We start from the raw sequence: 22,509 nt of genomic DNA on the forward strand, positions 1-22,509 counted from the left end.
GATATAAATGAAATTACCGCCTAATTGGCAATAGCTATAGCAAACCAGGGACTAATTGCTTGAATTAAATCAAGTGCTTGAGCATTTTTCCCCTGCAGAGCTCACACTCAATATTAATTAGTGAGCGAACAAAGGACAGCAGGACATTCAGCCAGCCACTTGCCGTAAATCCTTTCCAGGACACCAATTGCCCTTAATTGGCGAGCATACGGGCTGCCGATGTGTCAATATAATATGATGTAAAGTGGTTGAAAAGGGAGTAGTTTGATTTATAAATATGGAAATTAGCCCTGCCATTATCGTCTTATTTTCAAAAATGATCAATTTAATAATTTTATAATCTTTTGTGAATGTAAAAAAGTCGTTAAAAGATTTTTCGGGTTGCCGATGTGCCAATATAATATGATGTAAAGTGGTTGAAAAGTCAGTAGTTCCATTTATAAATATGAAAAATTAACTCCGCCATTCTCAGCTTATCTTGCAATATTTTCAATTTAGTAAATTTACAAATTTAATGAAATAAATTCGTTTAAAGATTTTTTAAGCTATAAGAATACTAGATTTTTTTTTAGTATTTTTAATATTGCTATTTTCTTTTGTGCATCTAAGGTTAATTTAATAATTCCTATATCTGGTCAGCTATATAATTTTCTAATTTTTATTACCTGGCAATAAAATGAAGCAGTTCTTAATTTATGGGTGATTTTTGTGAAACAAACGGCGTAGGCCGTTATTATTATTATTATTATTATTTATTGTTTTAGGCTTCCTGAAACATTCAAGTATATTTTGTGTTTGAGTTGAGAACATGCGTTCTTTAAACCCGTGTAAGTAATTTTTGTTATCAATGTTCTCAATATTATAACAAAATGTTGAGAAGAGAAAAGTTAAATTGAGATTATCTAACAACTTTTTGATAAGTATACACTACTGACTGGGTTAATAGCTTATTTCTTGAGGTATACAAAGTAAATAGCGTCAATTCATAGTGATTCGAGCAAAATGAAAACATTTTCATTTTGAAAAAAGTCGTAGTATTTTTAAGAACATTTTCAACTCAGATGAGAAAGTAAGAGTTTTCTCTGTGTAGGTCTTATGAAAAAGCTATATAGTATTTTCCATTCGTTTTTACTAATTTTGAATAAACATTTAAGTAAAATAAATAATTAATTGGAGTTCTCTCAATTTACTAGTATAATAAATGAACCAAAATAAATAGAAGTGCTGACTATCACTAAAGAAAATAACATCAATCTACTTTTCCCTCACCAATAATTTTCTATTTACCTATACTATACCCTATACTTTTGGCTAATTTATAAAAGTATCTTAGCCTTCAATATTTACACCGCCACTCATGTTTTTCAACTCTGACCTCGAGTGCTCCTCTGGCCAAGTGCGGCCATTCGATTGGCTTTGAATGTCGCCCGTCTGGCAACAAGTTTAATCAATAAATTTTGCATTTCAATGCGAGCAAAGTTTTTCGCTGGCCATCGCGAAGGAAAACTTGTTGCACCGCCAGCTGGGAAATGCGCTGGGGGGGGCGTGGCCGGGGGGCGGTGAAAGTGGGTGAAAGTGGGTAATGGCCAAACTCGCTTCGCATTTCATTCATAACACGGAGAGAGGTGGGGAGAGAGAGTGGCAAGAGTCAGCACTCATTCATTTCCCGACTGTCACACAGATACTCACACACACACCAGCACATTAGCTGGCGCACACACACACACACACACATGCACGCAGACAGTGCACTTTCATTCATTAAAACCCATTTGGGGGGCGGCGAGGACAAGGAGGGGGCGTGGCGCCTTGTGCGGCTGCCAAAAAGGCCAACTCCTTTGGCACTCAATGGGCAAACTCTCGGAAAATTGTCGGAAAAACTGTTTGCCTCTTAAACTGCAGAAAACAGTCTAGTGTAAACAACGATTATTATTTAAGCCATTTAACGGGGAAGCGAATGGAAAAGATACGGCTATGAAATATAGATAAATGCTAGAATAAAATACTAAGTCTTAGTACCATGAAAATTAAATACTAAGTATTTCTTAGAAAATAGTGGTTATATTTAAGAATGTTTATATTAACTGTACTGCCTAAGTTATTTTCAAAAATTTAATTTGAATAAATTTTTGGCAGAGAAAAATATGCAAAGAGCATATATTATGAGAAGCATCTTTAAGATTAATAAAATAAAAGTATGCTTATATTGTCTTAATAATTTTCTTTTTTTTTAGTGTGAACTTATTTTTTTGTAATATGGTATTTTAGTATTTAAGTTAGGGTCTCTAAAAATATATATATAAGAATGTTTATATTAACTCTACTGCTGAAGTTATTTTTTTAAAAATTATTATAAAAGTTATATTTTGGCACAGAAAAATAGGAAAAGACCTTATTTTATGAGAAGCATTTTTAAGATTAATAAAAAAAGTATATTTATAAACAATTCCATTTCTTTTTTGTAATATGCTTTTTAGTATTTATTGTAAGAAAAACATTTGTTTTGAAGTACTGGCCCTAAAAATCTTTAAGAGAAATACTAAAAGTTAGAATATAATGCCTACAAAATGTTATTTTTTGTGTGAACTTAGCTTTTAAAGCCTCTGTATTGAAGTTTTGGCTTAAGAAATTTCTACAGTATTCCCAAGAACCCATAATTTGGCATTAAAATCCATTGTTTTTTATGGGGGTTGACATTAGATAATGCTGTTAGCATGTATATTTTTTATAACATTAACATATAACATTATATTAAAATTTGTTATATAATATAATCATGATTTTGCCAACTTTAAGAGCACTTTGAATACTATAATTTGTAATAAAAATATTTTAGATATTTTTTTTTTGAGAGTTAAGGCCTTGTTTTTTTGGGTGTGTGAACTTGGCACCCACTTTCACATGCAACAAGTAAGAGTTGCCCGCGATGCCTTATAAAATATATATAGATATTTTCCCCAGATAAGATATTTCAAGTGAGATATATATATACAGACCGCTGCGGCTGCGATTGCTGCTGCTGCTGGCGCTGCTGCTCGACGGCTGCCGACGGCCACTGCGCAGCGGAGCGGGGACGCAGGCGGTACCGCCGCTGCCGCTGCCGCCGCCGCCGCCGCTGCCTGCGCCGCTGCCGCTGCCGCCGACGACATCGACGTACTCGGCCACGTCGCTGCTGTTGTTTGTTGTTTACTCGGATTTATTCGGCGGATGCGGTTCGATGCGATGGTACAACAATCAAAAGTGTTCGCACGCCGACACACTCACACACATGCACAGGCAAAAAAAATTCTAGGCAGGATATGAAAAATATACACACACACACACACGCAGTCAGCCAACGCTCACGCACACACTCGCAGCCACTTATGCGCAATGGCGATAACGATAGTTCGCCAAAAATCGTAGCATAGTTTTCCGCGCCTCTGGGTCCTTCTGGGCTCTTCCGCTCCTCTCGTATTTACTTTCTACGTATGCTTTCTTCTATTTTTTTTTTTGAATTATTTTTATTTGTTTCGCCGGCTGCTTGTTTTTTTTTGGTACGACTGGCTGCTGCGGTGCTTGTGGCACGTCTGCGACTTCATCACCAACTGAATGGCACTTGCCGAGTTGAAAGGACATGAAGTGAGTGCCGAGTGGACAGGTCCTGGCCAGCGAACAGCTGACGTGGCGCCAAACAGCTGAGCGCAGCTTTCACCCCAACAACCATGGGAAAATGGGAAAAGCTTCTGAGCTTCACAGGATATATGAAGCTTGGGGAAAGCTCTGCATCCAGTTGGCAGGACCCTCGAATGCGGGAAAAGTTCAAAAAACCTTAGCCAAAGGACTCACCTGTCTGGGTGCTGGAGTCGAAAAATGTACTGGTCGTCTCCACGGTCATCGTGCCGATGGTTCCATCGATTATCTGCGCCGAGGAGTCACGTCTGCCGCGATACCTATAAACGGATTAAAGTATCATTTTATTATTATTGGTGTACAAGTTATATTCATCATTAAAAGTTCATTTTATAATGCAATTTGCTTCTTGCGTGCTTAATCTTTTATAATGTTCCACTCTTTTTGAAAATAGCGCTTACAAATCGAACGATTTTGCATTTTTAAGAAGGAACTTTCTAGTTGAATGGTAACTGGTTTGTATGCTCTATTTATTTGGATCCTGATACATATTTGACAAAAAGGGTATACTTTTGGGATTTGTGGGTTACCAGTAATAGAAGGCATAAATAACTTATGAAACTTCCTTCAAGAACAGGAAAAGCTTTTTAATTTTCTTGTTTATAGTATAGGTATACGTAAGTATAATTTTTATCTATTTTAAAATTCTCTTTAATCCAAAAATAGAGAAAAAAGCAAGATGGCGTCTAAAATTACTCTGGATAAGAGCGAAGTAGTAATATTCCAAACTCTCCGAAATGGATAAAGAGAGCAAAACCCAAGATGGCGAACATATCAACGGGACACGCCCCGTATCTTGATAGGATTCATACTGAATTTCACAAAAAAAACATCATATCTGATATAATTTTAATGAATTCAATTCATGATATAATTTTCATGAATTCAATATCAATTCGATTTATCGGTGTCCATTCATCAAAATAATCATAATATCTGATAAAATAACTTAGTATCAATTATATCTATCAGTATCAATTTATTAAAATGATCTTCATATATGATGATATAATTATGATGAATTCAGTTTCTGATATAATTTTTATAAATTCTATATCAATCAACATCGGTATCAATTTATCAAAATAATCATAATATCTGATGATATAATTTAGTATCAATTCTATCTATCAGTATCAATTTATTAAAATGGTCTTCATATCTGATGATTTTATGACTGATGATATAATGTTGATGAAATTCTGTATCAATTATATCATTTTTTAGTCCAGATAGTCCAGATTGGATTTTCCTAGGATAATCCCCTATTATTTTTCGTTTCTTAGTACTATGTGGCTTACTAATTTTGATTATCTAAGCTAGTTATCACTCACCGACAGACGTCGTCGCTCTGGGAGCTCTGCCGCCGGAAGTTCCTGCAGCGGATCATCTCCTCGGTGGTCGACTGTCGCCGGAATCCCCGGGCGATAAGGATCTCCTCGGTGGTGGACTGCCTCCGGATCGCTGGCCGTTGGTTCTGCTCGACGGTGGTCTGCGTCTGTGGCCGCGAGCTGGGACTGTGATCCCGCGAGGAGCAGCAGCTGTTCGAGTCCGGCGACCTTGGTGACCTGGCCGCCGAGCTGCTCTGCCGGCGCAGCGTATGCCGTCTCGGACTGCCGTCCCGCTCATGGGATCGATCCGGTGACAGGTGGGTCCTCGAATCCCGGCGACCGCCGCGTGAGGCGCTATCCGGCGACAAGGAGTCTCGCCGCGAAGTCCTCCGCTCACCACAGTCATCCGGCGGATCGGGACTGAGGGCGGGCTGGGAGCCACGCCTACTGCCGCCCGGCAGGCAGCCCTCGTCGAAGGCGGTCGCCTGTCGCTGCAGCCGCTGGAGGCGTGGCGCCCGTTCCGGACTGACGCCCGCCTTGGAGTCACGGCGATTCACACGGCCGCACTGCGTCTGCGAATCGCGGCGACCCTTCGGCGCTGTCGGACTCGTCGCCGGCGGCGTCACGGAGCTGGTGATGATCGTCGGCGGCGGCAGGGCCTGGCAGGCGGAGTCCACCTGCTGGTGGGCCAGGTGGTGAGTGCTCGAGTGCGTCGATATCAGGGGCATGGAGTGGTCCGAGCAGGAGCCGGCGGAACTGGTGGACGGGCGCTGCTCCTGCCGGAAATTGGGGAACTCCGGCGCGGCCAGCGAGTCGCGCTTCTTGGCCATCTGGTATTTGCCCGGAGGCGGGGGCGTGGTCACCCGCCCGGCCACGTTGCTATCGCGCCGACTGCCGGACAGGTAGCTCTCACCGGATCCGCGCCGGGAAGCCTGGTGGTTTCGGTGGTTCGTTGGTTGGTGGAGGCCAGGAGGTGCGGTGGTTTGGTGTGGAGTGGAGTGGTTGGGAAGAGAGAGAGAACAGCGCCACGGGTTAGGGGTCGAGGTGGTGGTCAAGGTGGAGTCAAAGGTTCGGGGCCATTCCCACTGGGTCGTCTAGCAAATGCTCTCGACTTGAGACCAATTTTAAAGGTGTATTATTCTATATTTTACAACATTTCATAAGCTAGATTTTAGTATTATCTGAGTACATTTTAACCTTTATAAAATATATCTCAAAAATTATATAAAATATTTTAATTGCTTTGAAAAAAGTATTAACAAAGGAATTTTAAAATAGTCAATAAACTCTTAAATATTTAGCAATGTATTTTAAAATATTTAATTAGCTTTTAAATATTTATCAAAGAATTTAGAAAAATGCAGTTATAATAGGTATTGCTTTTTGAATTTGAAAATGTAAGCCTGTAAAGTATAAATGTATATATTAAAGAATTTTAAAATATTTATTTAGCTTTTAAATATTTAAAACAGAATTTAAATACATTTATTCAATTAGCTATGGAGTATTATAAATTGAAAATATTCAATTACATTTAAAATATTTTTCCAAGAATTTAAAAGTATTCAATGGTTCCAAAACCTTTCTGACCAAAAATCCAATATATTTATTTAACTAGCAGATATTTTTCAACAAGTAAAAAAAAATTTTTTTTTTAAATTCACAGAATAACTTTCAACCAATACTATTTAATTTTGAAGTTATTCTTTAAATATTTAGGGCTTGTATTTTAATTTTTGTAGTTTAAAAATATTTTATAAATATTAAAACTATAATAAATCCTCCAAATTGTGTTTTAATACTTCTCAAAAGGAATCTAACAATTTGTATGTCATATACATGAAATTTGAATATCTTTGAGCTTTACGAAGATCAAAAACACAGTTAAGAGGTTACTAAATGATTTTCCTATATCTATAATTTCTTTTATTTATTATTATATTATTATTATATATTGATTCTAGAGTGGAAACTGTTCTTCCGATCGAGAGTGTTTGCCTGCGACCCCCAAAAGCTTTGCAACTCATAGGGGTGTATAGATCCTTTTGGGATCTCTGGTGACCCATATAGACCTATATATATTTAATAGCCCCCTATATACTCACGCTTTTAGAGCACTCGACGACGACGGGCACGGCGACGCAGCTGCTGGGCTGCTCCTCAACTGCCCCGCTCTCGCGGCGATTCCAGTGGCGCACGAACTCGGCGGTATTGGAGTCCCGGCGCGACCGCATGCTCCGGATGCCCGAGTCCGCGGAGGACTCCCGCCGCTTGCGGGGCGCCATGTAGGTGGTGCAGCCGCCTCCGCCCGAGCCCCCACCCCCTCCCGCCCCCGTGCTGGCGTCCGTGGTGGTGGAGGTGCGCCAGGGGAGGCTGCGGGCCAGGTCCGCCAGCGTCTCGCGGCGGTTCAGCTGGGCCTTGGAGCGGGACGCCTGCTGCTGCTGCTGCTGCTGGTGGTGCTGGTGCTGCTGCGTCTTGGTGCCGCCGCTCCACTCGCGCAGGATGTCCGTCAGCTGGGCCAGCGAGCTGCGCCGGCGGCGCTGCAGGCCCGGCGGCGGCGACGTGCTCGGCGGGGTGGTGATCTGCGCCGCCGAGTCCCGCCGCCCGCCCAGCCGCTGCCGGATGGTCGACTCCTCCAGCTGGAAGCGGGACAAGATGGTATAACTTTCATATATAAAATACTAAAAAGGTAGGTTCCTTATATTTTTGTAACAATTTTCAGAGATAACACATTTAAAACAGAGGAGAAGGTTTCAGACATCAGTACTCAAATCTACATGAAAACCTGATAGCCTTAATATTACATGTTATATATGAAAACCGGTTAGACTTAATATTATACAATAGATCTAATTTTCTAAAATAAAAATTTAAAAAAATCATTTTAAAATATATTTTTAGTGACCTTATTCAAACCGTTCTTTGAAGCAAAGGCAAGATAATTTAGAAAAAGTTTAATTTGATAATTTATTGAGGGCAAACATTTTCAAATTTATATAATTCTTGTATTCTTTTTACCAGTAAAGTGGAATTTAAGCTTTGAAAAATATGAACAACATTTTTTAGAGGTATCTAAAATTTTGTATTCAACAGCCTTCATACACTTACAAAAAACATTGTGATTCCAAATATTTCATATTCGATTTAAATATGTTAAGCCATTGTTTTTTTTTCGTTGCCGTTTTTATTAATTTAAAAAGTGGAAATAATAATTTTAAGAATTATAGTTTATTTAAAACTATAATTTTATATGTTCAGCTTTTTCTAAAGGTTTTTTTTGATTTAGGTAAGTCTTTTACAAATGCCAAGATAATTTTCTTCACGGAAAGAGGGACATTTCAGGAATTTTTTCATAAACTGACAAAAAACCTGGTAATTCCAAATATTTTATATTCAATTTAAATGTGTTTCAACAGTGATTTTTATCCTTTGTGTTTTTTTACTTTGAAATGTGGAGTTATTACTTTATGAATTATAGTTTATTTAAAGATTTAAAACCTATATTTTAAAATTTTGATTTCTTATGTGAAGCTAATTTTTTTATTGACTTACAATGTTTAAAGTATATAAAACCAAGATCATAATCAAGTTAAGTCATGTATGTTTTGTATTAAATATTCCGTTGTTGTAGTAAATTCAAATATTTAATTGAATTCAATATGTTTTCTTACATTTTTTATTAAAAAGAAACAAAACCATAAATTTAAAATAAAAGTATCTTTGGCTCGTTTTAAGTATATATTATTTTTTTTGGAGTAAGCTCAAATGTATTTTGCTTTAAAGCAACACATTTCATAAGGTTTTCTTTATACTTCTCTATAGCACTTTGAAAACTCCCACTTAAAAGCATTTTCGGTGACCTTCGATGGGCAGGAGGGGTCTACGATTTGTTGCACCATTTTTCAAAGGCCCCCACAAATAGCCGGTTACTTATAACTATTTTTAGTTTTCACATGATTGTTTTAAGCACTCTTGGGTATTTTAAAATATATATACATATATTTATAATATTTTGATAAATTTTTGATATTTTTAAGGACTGATAGGACCCACCTGTTCGCGCACAAGATCGTCCCAGCCGTTGCCGCCCTGCCACACCAAGCCCACTTGGTGCGACATGATGGGCAGGTTGCACACGAAGCAAATGGCCGTCATCGTCCTGGAAAATTGTAAAAAACTGGTTAGTAAATTCTAGAAAAATCCCTATGGGTAACATAATATCTTAAAGAAGGCATGCAGTTCAAAAAGAAGTGAGGAAAATAGGAAAATTGAAGGATGGACAGAGTCATGCGAAGAAGAATGGCTGAATGGCAGGTGTTATTTTTGGATCGGCGTTTAGCTGGCTGGAAAAGCTCTTTTGCAAGGAAGACGAGAGCTTTTGCATGCGAAAGCCCAAGGCTCAAAGTTTGGTGAAAGCTGTGTGTGTGTGGCATGCGGTGAAAGTTTCGAGGATATATGAATAAGGATGTGAAAGCTTCAAGGTGAGAGTCCTGACTGTGAAAGTTTCATTTGTTTTCAGTTTTTGCGTGCAGTGTCTTAGAGGAAAGCGTAGAGTAGAGGAAAGCTTGACTTAGTTAGTGGTTTTTAGGTTTGAAAAGTGAAAGCGCATCCGCTGATTTTTGAGGTCAGGTGGCGTTGCTAACTTTTTGCGTATGACCACGCAGGTGCTGCTGCAGGGCTGATCCATGGACCGGTAATGCCGCAGTTTTGACATGGCGCATGTTCGATCCTCGGAAGTGAGCGGTATCGGTCTAGTTATAGGTATCCTTCGGCTCCTGCCGCCCCAGCCTTCTAAATCCTCCTTTTTCTGCGATTCGATGCGGTTATAATGCGTTTTCGGGAGTTTCGTTTATTCGGTTTTTCGGTTTTCGGCTAGCCGAAAGTGCGGTGATTAGGTCTGTGTTTTTGGTTTTGATTAGTGGGGCTTTTGGGAGGGGGGTTCTGATTGGTTTGCTACACACACAGAGACACAGAGATACACTGGAAAAAAATCGAAGAAAATAGTTGTTGGTGGTTTAAAACGCTTTGGATGGGGCTCATATATCGAATGGTTGGCCAATCTCAATTTACAAAAGGATTTACTAAATGGTTCGAACTACAGGTTAAGTAGGGGGTATAACAATATTCTATTAAATACTTAATGTTTTCAATAATTATTTGATATACTTAGGTAAAAACAAAAAAAGTAATCATAACAAAATAAGTAAATATAAAATAAATAAAGAAATTGTATAAGTGTTTGGGGGACGTTTGTATGGATTTCATTTAAATTTGTTAGTTATTTTTGTAAGGCATATATAAACATTTCCCTTCCCATTTCAACTCCTTTTTTGCACATTTTAATTGGCTAAATCCTTTATACGCAAATTGCCCTAAGAAACTTGTTAAGAAATCAATACATATTTGTATTTATTTCTTCAGAAATATAAGAGGGACCAAAGTACAATGCTTCATTTCTCAAAAGGTTGCCACAATTTAAGTTGATACTTATAACTGAGAATATAAGTAGAAACCTCTTGTTGCCTTGTTAATAATGCACAAATAATAAAATTGATTTTTTTGACCAGTCTTGGTATTTTGCATACTGAAAGAAAATGCTTTGAAAATGTAGAAATATTTTTGGGAAAATTTAATTAAGATCTCATTTTACTAAATATATACTTCCTTAAGTTAAAAATATGATTAAAATATTTTTCAAAAAATAATTAACTTCCTTAAGGTTAAAATGTGACTTAAATATTTGTGAATACATTTTTAGTTTAATTCAGAAATTGCGACTGAGGTATGATATATTTTATCCATATATATAAAGGTATCTACCCCAAGCTAAGAATCCATGTATCATAATCAATCGTGAAGTCAAAAAAATGTTAAATATTAATATTTTTTAAGGTACGTTTTTAAAGAAAGTTTTTGTTATAAGCAATGCCTGTCAAGCATTTCTGTTTCAGCTGTGACTTTCTTTTTGTTTGTTGATGGATGATGTGGTTGAGTTCTGCCTGCACAGTTTCTGGCCAACAGATGGCGGCACTTGGGCCAGATGCCCAATGGAAATCGTCTACCCAGAATTCCAGATGAGTTAATGCTCGGGGCAATCAAAATGGAGAGTATCAACTTATTTGGCCGCAAGTTTATGGCCATAAACTTAATAACTGCCAGACGGCAGGACCTATGTACACCCCCCACTTTTCACCACAAGGGTGTTTCAATGTGTCTATATACATATGTGTGTGTGTGTTTAAGGACACCGGAAGTTGTCGAGTGTGTGGCAGGTTCATAAAAGTCCGAGCTCAAGTTCCCCCAGCCAGTCAATGCAACACTTGGCCAAAGTAGTTCCAGGCACCAAAGTTTCCCCACTTTTTTTTTTCTCCTGCTCTGTGGGAATTGTGAAATGCCCGGGGGGGAAAGCAATTTTGAACCCAATAAGTGGACACATTTCGATTGAAGCCCTGCAATTTGTACGTTTTTGAGTGGCAGGATGATGTTTCATTTTTCGCATTTTCCAGGCACTTGTAATTAAGCTTTTTATTGGGAATGCCTTAAGCTGAAATTCTTTTAGCTTCTTTTTAATTCGGAGTTATCCTTTGTCCAGTTTTTACTTTTGCAGGTATTTTTTAGTCATTTAAAGATTCATAGAGAATTGGTTGTCCTTACAGGAATTTAAAACGACTGTTTGTAAGCTTTGAATAATAAAAAACTACCAAACAATGACAGCTTGAAGTGCTTTTAGCTAAGCTCTATGGTCATTTTATTCATTTAAAATTTCAAAGAAAATTGGTTGGACTTTAAAAGAATTTTGAATGCTTGTTTTTAGAATATAAGTAAATAATAGTTAAGTTTCTTGTTTGAATGCCTTTTATATTTTGAGTTTTAGTTTGTCTAGCTATTGCTGAACTTAATTTTAAAATTTTAAAGAGAATTCACACGAGTCTCTATTGATTTAAGTTTATTTATGGCTAATTGAAAATTGTTGGAAAATTAAAAGAATTTGATATGCTTGAATGCCTTTTACATTTTTGAGTTTTAGTTTGTCTAGCAATACTGAATTTCTGAATTATTGTTTTTATTGCTAAAGATTAAAGATTCTTTAGTAATGATTTAAAATTTTAAAGAGAATTCATATGAGTGCCTATCTATTTAGGTTTATTTATGGCTAATATTTTCTTATTTATTATTTATTTTGAGTATTTTTTCTAGTGCACTTTGCCAGCATTGTTGGCTTCTGGATTTTTGAACTTGATAAAAGTTTGGGTCAGGGCTTAATCAATTTCAGGTGCACAATGGCAGCCGGCAATCTGCAGGATGCTCCAGCATGACTTTATCCTCGTCATCTGGAGGATCCCCAGGAGGAGGATTCGAGATGGAGGATGGTGAAATGGAGAAATGCCACCTGGCAGGAAGCTCAAGTGGGCGACCGGTTGATTGACAGCTGTCAATTTGCGTTGCCTTGCCTCTGAAGTGTGTGCCACGAACAATTTTCAACTCAATTTTCCCCACTTTTTTTCCCCGTATGTCCTTCGGTCCGGTTTGTGGCTAAGCCGGAGCAACTGTCGAGGTCACGGGGAAAAGCGGAAAAGCGCAGGAGTGGCTATTGGGAGGCTGCATTTGTTTCACCTCCGATTACGTTTCCAATCAGCCCAATCGCCAATCGCCAGGCACCGGACTAAAAACACGTCCCAACACCTGCCAGCCACTTTGGCTCTTTGTGCAGACACACTCCTCTAACCGAATGCAATTTTCTGCAAACTTAATAAACTTTCGCCGGTGAAAAACTCCTCAAAAAGTTACTCAACACAGAGGGCTAATTAAAAGTTTACTCCAAGGTTCCATATTTAATCCAGAAAAGTAAATGCTGCGACTCTGTGCGTTTCATTTCGCTGATTGACAATGCAAAAATACGAGTGGCTCAAAACTAAGCAAATTCGTTTGATATACGGAAAAGAAAAAGAGTATTTTTGACTAAAATCTGAATTTAATTTTACCGACATAAAAAATGCGGTTTTTGGCTGTTGTAGTAAAAATAAATGTCAGAATGAGGAATGGTATACTTCGTCAGGCTCGAATTTTAATTTGCAAGCCATTGGTATTCGAAATTAAAAGTTTTTCATTTTGCAATTTTTTGCAAAAAAAAAATGATTATAAAAAATGCGAAAATGTGTCAAAAAATAAATGTTCCTTAAAGTGGTTGGGATCGATAGAATTTTAGCTGTACGCCTTGATTTGGTTAAACTACGGCTGAAAAACCACAAAAAAAAGAGTATATTGACCAAAATCTGATTCCCAAAAAAACCTGATGCACCCCCTTATAAAAAATGAGAAAATGGGTCAAAAATTAAATGTTCCTTAAAGTGATGGGGATCGATAGCATTTTTAGCAAGCTGCTCAGAACAGTAGGTCTTTTAGCTGTACGCCTTGATTTGGCTAAACTACGGCTGAAAAACCACAAAAAAACTAGTATTTTTGACAAAATCGGATTCCCAAAAATAACTGATGCACCCCCTTATAAAAAATGAGAAAATGGGTCAAAAATTAAATGTTCCTTAAAGTGCTATAGATCGATAGCATTTTTAGCAAGCTGCTCAGAACAGTAGGTATTTTAGCTGTACGCCTTGATTTGGCTAAACTACGGCTGAAAAACCACCAAAAAATGAGTATTTTTGACCAAAATCTGATTCCCAAAAATAACTGATGCACCCCCTTATAAAAAATGAGAAAATGGGTCAAAAATTAAATGTTCCTTAAAGTGATATAGATCGATAGCATTTTTAGCAAGCTGCTCAGAACAGTAGGTCTTTTAGCTGTACGCCTTGATTTGGCTAAACTACGGCTGAAAAACCACCAAAAAATGAGTATTTTTGACCAAAATCTGATTCCCAAAAATAACTGATGCACCCCCTTATAAAAAATGAGAAAATGGGTCAAAAAATAAATTTCCCAGGAAGTGATGAGGATCGATAGCATTTTTAGCAAGCTGCTCAGAACAGTAGGTCTTTTAGCTGTACGCCTTGATTTGGCTAAACTACGGCTGAAAAACCACCAAAAAATGAGTATTTTTGACCAAAATCTGATTCCCAAAAATAACTGATGCACCCCCTTATAAAAAATGAGAAAATGGGTCAAAAAATAAATTTCCCAGGAAGTGATGAGGATCGATAGCATTTTTAGCAAGCTGCTCAGAACAGTAGGTCTTTTAGCTGTACGCCTTGATTTGGCTAAACTACGGCTGAAAAACCACCAAAAAATTAGTATTTTTGACCAAAATCTTATTCCCAAAAATAACTGATGCACCCCCTTATAAAAAATGAGAAAATGGGTGAAAAATTAAATGTTCCTTAAAGTGATGGGGATCGATAGCATTTTTAGCAAGCTGCTCAGAACAGTAGGTCTTTTAGCTGTACGCCTTGATTTGGCTAAACTACGACTGAAAAACCACTAAAAAATGACTATTTTTGACCAAAATCGGATTCCCAAAAATAACTGATGCACCCCCTTATAAAAACTGAGAAAATGGGTCAAAAACTAAATGTTCCTTAAAGTGATATAGATCGATAGCATTTTTAGCAAGCTGCTCAGAACAGTAGGTATTTTAGCTGTACGCCTTGATTTGGCTAAACTACGGCTGAAAAACCACCAAAAAATGAGTATTTTTGACCAAAATCTGATTCCCAAAAATAACTGATGCACCCCCTTATAAAAAATGAGAAAATGGGTCAAAAATTAAATGTTCCTTAAAGTGATATAGATCGATAGCATTTTTAGCAAGCTGCTCAGAACAGTAGGTCTTTTAGCTGTACGCCTTGATTTGGCTAAACTACGGCTGAAAAACCACCAAAAAATGAGTATTTTTGACCAAAATCTGATTCCCAAAAATAACTGATGCACCCCCTTATAAAAAATGAGAAAATGGGTCAAAAATTAAATGTTCCTTAAAGTGATATAGATCGATAGCATTTTTAGCAAGCTGCTCAAAAAAGTCGGTCTTTTAGCTGTACGCCTTGATTTGGCTAAACTACGGCTGAAAAACCACAAAAAAATGAGTATTTTTGACCAAAATCTGAATCTCAAAAAAAAACTGATGCACCCCCTTATAAAAAATGAGAAAATGGGTCAAAAAATAAATATTCCTTAAAGTGATAGAAATCGATAGCATTTTTAGCAAGCTGCTCAAAACAGTAGGTCTTTTAGCTGTACGCCTTGATTTGGCTAAACTACGACTGAAAAACCACCAAAAAATGAGTATTTTTGACCAAAATCTGAATCACAAAAAAAACTGATGCACCATCTTATAAAAAATGAGCAAATGGGTCAAAAAATAAATATTCCTTAAAGTGATAGAAATCGATAGCATTTTTAGCAAGCTGCTCAAAACAGTAGGTCTTTTAGCTGTTCGCCCTTGATTTGGCTAAACTACGGCTGAAAAACCACAAAAAAATGAGTATTTTTGACCAAAATCTGATTCCCAAAATTAACTGATGCACCCCCTTATAAAAAGTGAGAAAATAGGTCAAAAAATAAATGTTCCTTAAAGTGAGTGGGATCGATAGCATTTTTAGCAAGCTGCTCAAAACAGTCGGTCTTTTAGCTGTTCGCCTTGATTTGGCTAAACTACGGCTGAAAAACCACCAAAAAATGAGTATTTTTGACCAAAATCTGAATCACAAAAATAACTGATGCACCCCCTTATAAAAAATGAGAAAATGGGTCAAAAAATAAATGTTCCATAAAGTGATAGGGATCGATAGCATTTTTAGCAAGCTGCTCAGAACAGTAGGTCTTTTAGCTGTACGCCTTGATTTGGCTAAACTACGACTGAAAAACCACTAAAAAATTACTGTTTTTGACCAAAATCTGAATCCTAAAAATAAGTGATGCACCCCCCTACAAAAAATGCGAAAATGGGTCAAAATATAAATTTTCCTTAAAGTGAGTGGGATCGATAGCATTTTTAGCAAGCTGCTCAAAACAGTAGGTCTTTTAGCTGTACGCCTTGATTTGGCTAAACTACGATTGAAAAACCACAAAAAAACTAGTATTTTTGACAAAATCGGATTCCCAAAAATAACTGATGCACCCCCTTATAAAAAATGAGAAAATGGGTCAAAAATTAAATGTTCCTTAAAGTGCTATAGATCGATAGCATTTTTAGCAAGCTGCTCAGAACAGTAGGTCTTTTAGCTATACGCCTTGATTTGGCTAAACTACGGCTGAAAAACCACCAAAAAATGAGTATTTTTGACCAAAATCTGATTCCCAAAAATAACTGATGCACCCCCTTATAAAAAATGAGAAAATGGGTCAAAAAATAAATTTCCCAGGAAGTGATGAGGATCGATAGCATTTTTAGCAAGCTGCTCAGAACAGTAGGTCTTTTAGCTGTACGCCTTGATTTGGCTAAACTACGGCTGAAAAACCACCAAAAAATGAGTATTTTTGACCAAAATCTGAATCACAAAAATAACTGATGCATGATAATGATACAAAATGAGAAAATGGGTCAAAAAATAAATGTTCCATAAAGTGATAGGGATCGATAGCATTTTTAGCAAGCTGCTCAGAACAGTAGGTCTTTTAGCTGTACGCCTTGATTTGGCTAAACTACGACTGAGAAACCACTAAAAAATTACTGTTTTTGACCAAAATCTGAATCCTAAAAATAAGTGATGCACCCCCCTACAAAAAATGCGAAAATGGGTCAAAATATAAATGTTCCTTAAAGTGAGTGGGATCGATAGCATTTTTAGCAAGCTGCTCAGAACAGTAGGTCTTTTAGCTGTACGCCTTGATTTGGCTAAACTACGATTGAAAAACCACTAAAAAATGAGAATTTTTGACCAAAATCTGATAAGAACACTTAAATATGCTTGCATAAATGTGGAAATAATTTTGCAATGTTAAAAAATAAATAAGAAAATGAGCATGAAATTTTTTTATATTTTCTTATCAAGGGTATTTTTGAATATGCACTAGTTGTTATACGAAAATACATTGCACTGTTTCCATTTGATTGAATTCGAAAGTCTTTTTAATTTAAGAACTTTGAAAAATACCCATATTAATGTGGAAATAATATTTTTTTTTCTAATCTTTTTTCTTATAATGAATCTCATTAAGCGTGAACTATTTTGTTTTAAAAAACATATTCCACTGTATTCTCAGTCCCAGATATATGTATACCCCGCTTGGAAGCTGGGCAACTTCTGGGGATTTGATGAACCAAATCCCCTGACTCCATTAATCTGTATTATATTTGAGAACTCATTTATCTCCCCTCCTGCGAAAGGGTCCCCTTTCCTTTTTCCCTTCCCCGAGATCCACTTTGTACCACCGCTAAATGAAACAATTTAGTTAAATGGTGAACATTTTACGTTTTGCCATGGCTTGCGGTTCCATTCAGTTGTTATTATTTCCTTTTTATTTTTTATTTTTACTTTCACTTTTTCTGTAAATTGTTGTCCTGGCAATAAAATGCAGTTCCTAGGAATGGAGAGCAAAAAAAGAAAGGGCGAGCATTTTAGACGTTTGGCACCTGGCGGACATTGGCCGTCTTTCTTTTGATTCCCCGTCTTCTAAGTGACTTTTCGTGTCCCGTCGGTGGGAATGGTATTTTTGGGTGGCTCTTGGTTCCTTGGGGTGCTGCCGTCTGCTATTTAGTTAATTTTAGAGCGTCTGTCGTCCAGCCCCCTTGAAATATTACGTGGGTCCTCTGCTGGCAGTTTCCTTTTGATGTAATTGCGAGGCGGTCCTGGTTCTCCTTGTCCGGCATTTTAACCTGGGGATGGGTAATGCCCCAGTTCCTCACAAGGACCTTCAGGTGAGGGGACAACTGGGTGCGGCTATTCATTGATTAACTGCCAGGACTCACTGGAGACACGTGAAAAGTGGGAAAGCTCTAGCCTGACGGCTCTCGAGGCCATTTTCATTTAACATTTTCATTTTCGTCTTCGTTTAAGGTCTTATTTATTTTTTTTTTTTCAAATTTTTGTCGCATTTTTTCGGCCGTTGTTGCTGTCATCTTGGGTTTCGTTTTTGGCATTCAAAGTTGGAATACCTGAAAATGCTTGGTAAATTAGATCAAAGGACCAGAAAGGACGTGTAGGCATTTACCACCCTAGCCTGTAAAGTTGTGTATATAAACAGTGGAGGCTCTGTTGTGCGACGTTTTGGAATTTTTAATGGGTACTCTGAAATTTTTAAAACATTTCTTTTTTGGAAATATTTAAATTTGAAATTTAAGGAAAAAGCTTTAAGGAAAATATTGTTTTTATCTTTTATAATTTATGCAAATTTTGGTACAAGTATTTACTTTACTTGTTTTTAATAATTTATATTTATAAAGGAAAATATTGTTATCTCGTTAATAATAGAGATGCAATTTATGCCAAGATTAGTATAGGTACTTACTATACTTATTTTCAAAAAGTTATATTTTTAAAGAATATTATTGCTTTTACTGTTAATAATAGAGAAACAATTTATGCAAACAATAGTATAGGTTTTTACTTTACTTATTTTCTAAAAGCTATATTTATAAAGACAGTCTTAATTCTTAGGGTAAAATTGATTATATATTTATTTTTGGTGATGTAAACTCAAATAATTTTCTCTGTTTTCACTACCGAGAGTTCACTGTATAAATATATATACGCAGTAAGTACTTGGAAAGTAGGATTAAGTAATTTGCGCGTGCCACTTTCAATTTCTTGCAGGAAACGTTTGGGGAAAGTTGGAAAAACGCTTTTCCTCCTTCTTTGGCTTTGCTCTTGCCTTTTCCCGCTTCCTTTCCCCTTTCATTTCCCCCCTTCCCCCCCACGCTTTTTCCATTTTCTGGCTGCCTTTGTAAAAGGCTTTTCGGCTTAGAAGCCCGGCCAGGCATTTGAATAAATAAATAATTAAAGTGAGTTTTATAGGGGCCACTGGCACATATATCATTTGCGATATTGAACCGTAACTGACCTGTGTGTGTATGTGTAATATATATAAAACTAACACTATAGTACTCGCACTCACACTTTGACACATTAACACACCGACTCGTGCTGAGCATAATTTCCGCTGACAAAGTTGATAAAAAGTTGTAGCATACTTTTCTGGCGACCGCGGCGACCATTATGCAAATCGGGTGAAAAGGCGCTGGCAAAAACACTTAAGCCGTTTTGTCCAACTGGCTAACACACACAGAGACACACACACAACGGCGCACACCAAGGGGCATTGTTGCTGGAAAATCTAATTTCCTTGGCAGGCGCCATGCTGCGCTTTCCTGGCGCTGACAACCCCTTTTCCCCCCAGTTTTCACAGTTTTCCCCCCGATTTTCCACCCAGTTTTCCACCCGCTACTGCTGTCTATACATGCATAATTCAAATGGACTGCTCGGCCCTGGTTGGGATCCAATGAGGATGGTGATGAAGATGATGACGATGATGCGGATGATGATGGGCCATGCATATTTGATGGAATCATCTCGGGATGACTTACGGCCCAACCAACTGTGGGCAAGTTTCGGATCAGGACCTCGTCATTTTTATTTATTTAAGCCAGGTCAGGCAGGCAGCACTCCTTTCCTACTAAAACAACAATCTATATAACTATACATATCCCAGGATTTTTATATTTACGTCTATGTACTAGAAACCATCATTTACTTTTGACAATCCATACTTTGATCAAAATTTTGGTGTATTTTATCTGGGATTTGTCAACTTTCTGCTATGAATTGTATGAAAATGTATAAATTATATTTGCTTATAATAGTTATTTTTAAATATAGATTCTTATAAATAACAATTTTGTCAAGTAAAGTTGATTGAAATACTATATATTTTAGTTTTGATTATAGATATTTATTTAAATACTATATCTTTTATTTGTCAGCTTACTTTTATTAAATCTATTTGAATTTATAAGTAATATTTTGTAATATTATTATAACTGGGAACAGCTAAAGTTAGTCTAAACACTTTCTCTTCTGGTTTCCTCTATATAAGATAGTAAAAACAATTAAGTTCAACGTAGGAGACTTAAAATATCAAACAAGATACTTATTTAAAAAAGTTGCTCATCCTAAAAAAAAGAGTTAATCAAACAATGTTGAGGTTTAATAAGCCAACTTTATACTGTTGCTTTGTATTTCGTTTTTTGTGGTTATTTTGCTGTGGGGTAAAGCTAACAACTTTCCATCTTAAATGCCAGTCTACACAAGTTGCAAAACATTTTTAGAGGTTTTTTATGATGAAAGTTTTTAGCAAAATTTTCTGGCTAGTTAGTTTTTTTGCGTTGCTACTAGTAAAATTCAATTTTAATATACAAAATGAAGAGCATCTCAAAAGTTGACGCCAAAAATATGTTGATCAATTTTTTTTAACTTTTGTATTCAAAAAATAATGTATCTACTTGTACTTTAAAATTAGAAATTACTTTCAAGCCATTTTAAATATTATTGATTTCCAAAAAAGGTTTTATATTTGCAAACACGGTTTTAAAAAACAGTTTAAAATTTAACGAGTGCCTCCAGAAAAAAGGGAATAGGCTAAACCTGAAATGACTCCTCATCAAGGCCCCTAATTAGGCCCGAAAAAAATGATTTGCAAACACTGACTAGCAAATTCAAACAAAATATTTGCAGCGAACGAAAGTTAATGAGTTCCAGGCGATTAGGCTGAAAGATAACTTTCTGTGGGGGGACCAAAAGAAAAACGAGGGAGTGATTCGGCATTCAGGTTGAATCAATAATTTCGGGGATATAAAATCATGCCGTTGAATTTTTGATAAGGGTTGAGCGTTGGGTCCTTCAAAGGACTTCAACGCTCGACAACCGACTCGAAAAGAAAGCCAGCAATATGAGCAACAGTTATACAATAAGTGGGTGGTGGTTTGGGGGGTATTTTTGGGTGCTTTTTGGGGGGCTTGGGCGGTTTTCGGGTGGCCCAGGGCCGAAAGTTGGCCAGTCAAGTGCTGGCAAAGTGAAAAGCCAACAACATGGCAACAAGGACGATGTCAAAAATAGTGTCTCAACTGGCCAAAAACGAGTCGATGGTTGGGGGTGGCTATGTTTTTTAGGGGCTTCGATGGGGGGTTTAAATGGTTCGGGGGGTTTTTGGGGGTTTTGGATGGTTGGGGGCTCCTCCTTCGAAGAGCTAAACAAGCAGCCAGCGAACGAACCGCATCGTTTGCTCGTTTATTTGCTAACCAGTCTAAAATGAAATTAATTATAGTTACGCACAGTTTCCGTGACCCGCAAGGACTTCCCCCATTTTCCCACCCCCACCCCCTGTTTTTCCACCCCCCAGAGTGTGTGTGTGTGTGCCTCCTGCCTTTGTTTTCAGCTTTCCTCGGTTGGTTTTTTTTTGTGGTTCGGGGAAAGTCCTGCTGAAGACCTGTTTCTGATAAATGGCAAGTCAACTAGTGTACAACGGTTTTTGTGAAAATTACTTTCATGTTTCGACCGCAAATATCCCTAACAATTCTGGCTGTTATGATTCTGCACTTCTTTTGGTCAAAAACATTATTCACAAAAGTGGTTTTTAAGCTGAACTTAATTAGTTATATAAAGGGACTATTATGCTTAACAGTTCAATTATTTTCTTTGAGGAAGTCTTGTTATTATAAATCTAAGAATAATTTATTGAGATCCAAAGTCGAGAAGTCCGCTTACTACAAATTTAGTTACCTTAAATAAAGTGATTCTTTCTTTAAAATAAGAAATAAATTGTTTTTTTGACTTTACTAGCATTTAATCAAGATATAATCTTTTTAAAAAATTACATTAAATAAAAATTCGTTTTAAAATTCTCAACGTATTATAGCCATTAAATTGTTTGATCGACGTTAAAATAAATTTATATGTTATACTAAAAAGCAAATAAAAAGGTTTTAAATTTCGTTTTATCAATCACAGTAAAAAAACCTTTTAAAAAATTAATAACTAAACAGAGAGAAGTATCCAAGAACATTGTTCTTGAATTGAGAACATTCGTTCTTAAAAACAGTGTAAGTTCATTTTGGTATCAATATAAGAACGAAATGGTGAGAAGAGAAAAGTTAAATTGAGTTTACTTAACAAATTTTTGATAAGTATACACTAAGGACTGAACTAATAGATTATTTGTACATACAATGTACTTAAATACCGCCAATTCAACTTGATTCGAGCAAAATAAAAACATTTTCAACTTAAAAATGTCGATCTATTTTTAGGAACATTTTCAACTCAGATGAGAACGTCAGGATTTTCTCTGTGTAGTGCACTGCTTTCATTTTGAGAGAAAAGATACTAATGATGGTCGAAAATTACAGGGTAGCCAAAATGAGGGGCCGCAAGCCGAGCCCGTAGAGTAAACAAATTATGCAGGAGCAACAGAGAAATTTTTGACTAACATTGCCGGGGCAGGCTAAAAATACCCGAGTCAGGGGTCGCCCCCTTTTGACCCTACCTTTCTCCCCTTTTGACCAGCTTTCTTCCCCCCCCCCCCCCCCCCCTTTCTTTTAGCCCCCCTTTCTTTCGGCCAG

At 37.0% G+C, this 22,509-nt stretch overlaps 1 protein-coding gene across 3 annotated transcripts in view; it reads right to left on the reverse strand.

The window, feature by feature from the left end:
• The window catches only part of rsh (Rap GTPase activating protein radish), a 134,357-nt gene that overhangs the window by 65,174 nt on the left and 46,674 nt on the right, over positions 1-22,509 (reverse strand). Inside the window, exons 2-6 of one of the 3 annotated variants that reach the window (XM_036821109.3) lie at positions 9,647-9,983; positions 9,057-9,162; positions 7,109-7,642; positions 5,007-5,935; positions 3,829-3,932 (exon numbers count right to left, since the gene is read on the reverse strand). In XM_036821109.3, the coding sequence (XP_036677004.2) occupies positions 3,829-3,932; positions 5,007-5,935; positions 7,109-7,642; positions 9,057-9,162; positions 9,647-9,717 (1,744 nt within the window). In that variant the 5' untranslated portion in view covers positions 9,718-9,983. Of the gene's footprint in view, positions 1-2,996; positions 3,584-3,828; positions 3,933-5,006; positions 5,936-7,108; positions 7,643-9,056; positions 9,163-9,646; positions 9,984-22,509 lie in introns of those variants that run through there. The other 2 variants (XM_036821107.3, XM_036821108.3) reach the window with 2 other exon arrangements.

Source organism: Drosophila suzukii, chromosome X (genome assembly GCF_043229965.1).
Source record: "Drosophila suzukii chromosome X, CBGP_Dsuzu_IsoJpt1.0, whole genome shotgun sequence".
NCBI classification, from domain to species: Eukaryota; Metazoa; Arthropoda; class Insecta; order Diptera; family Drosophilidae; genus Drosophila; species Drosophila suzukii.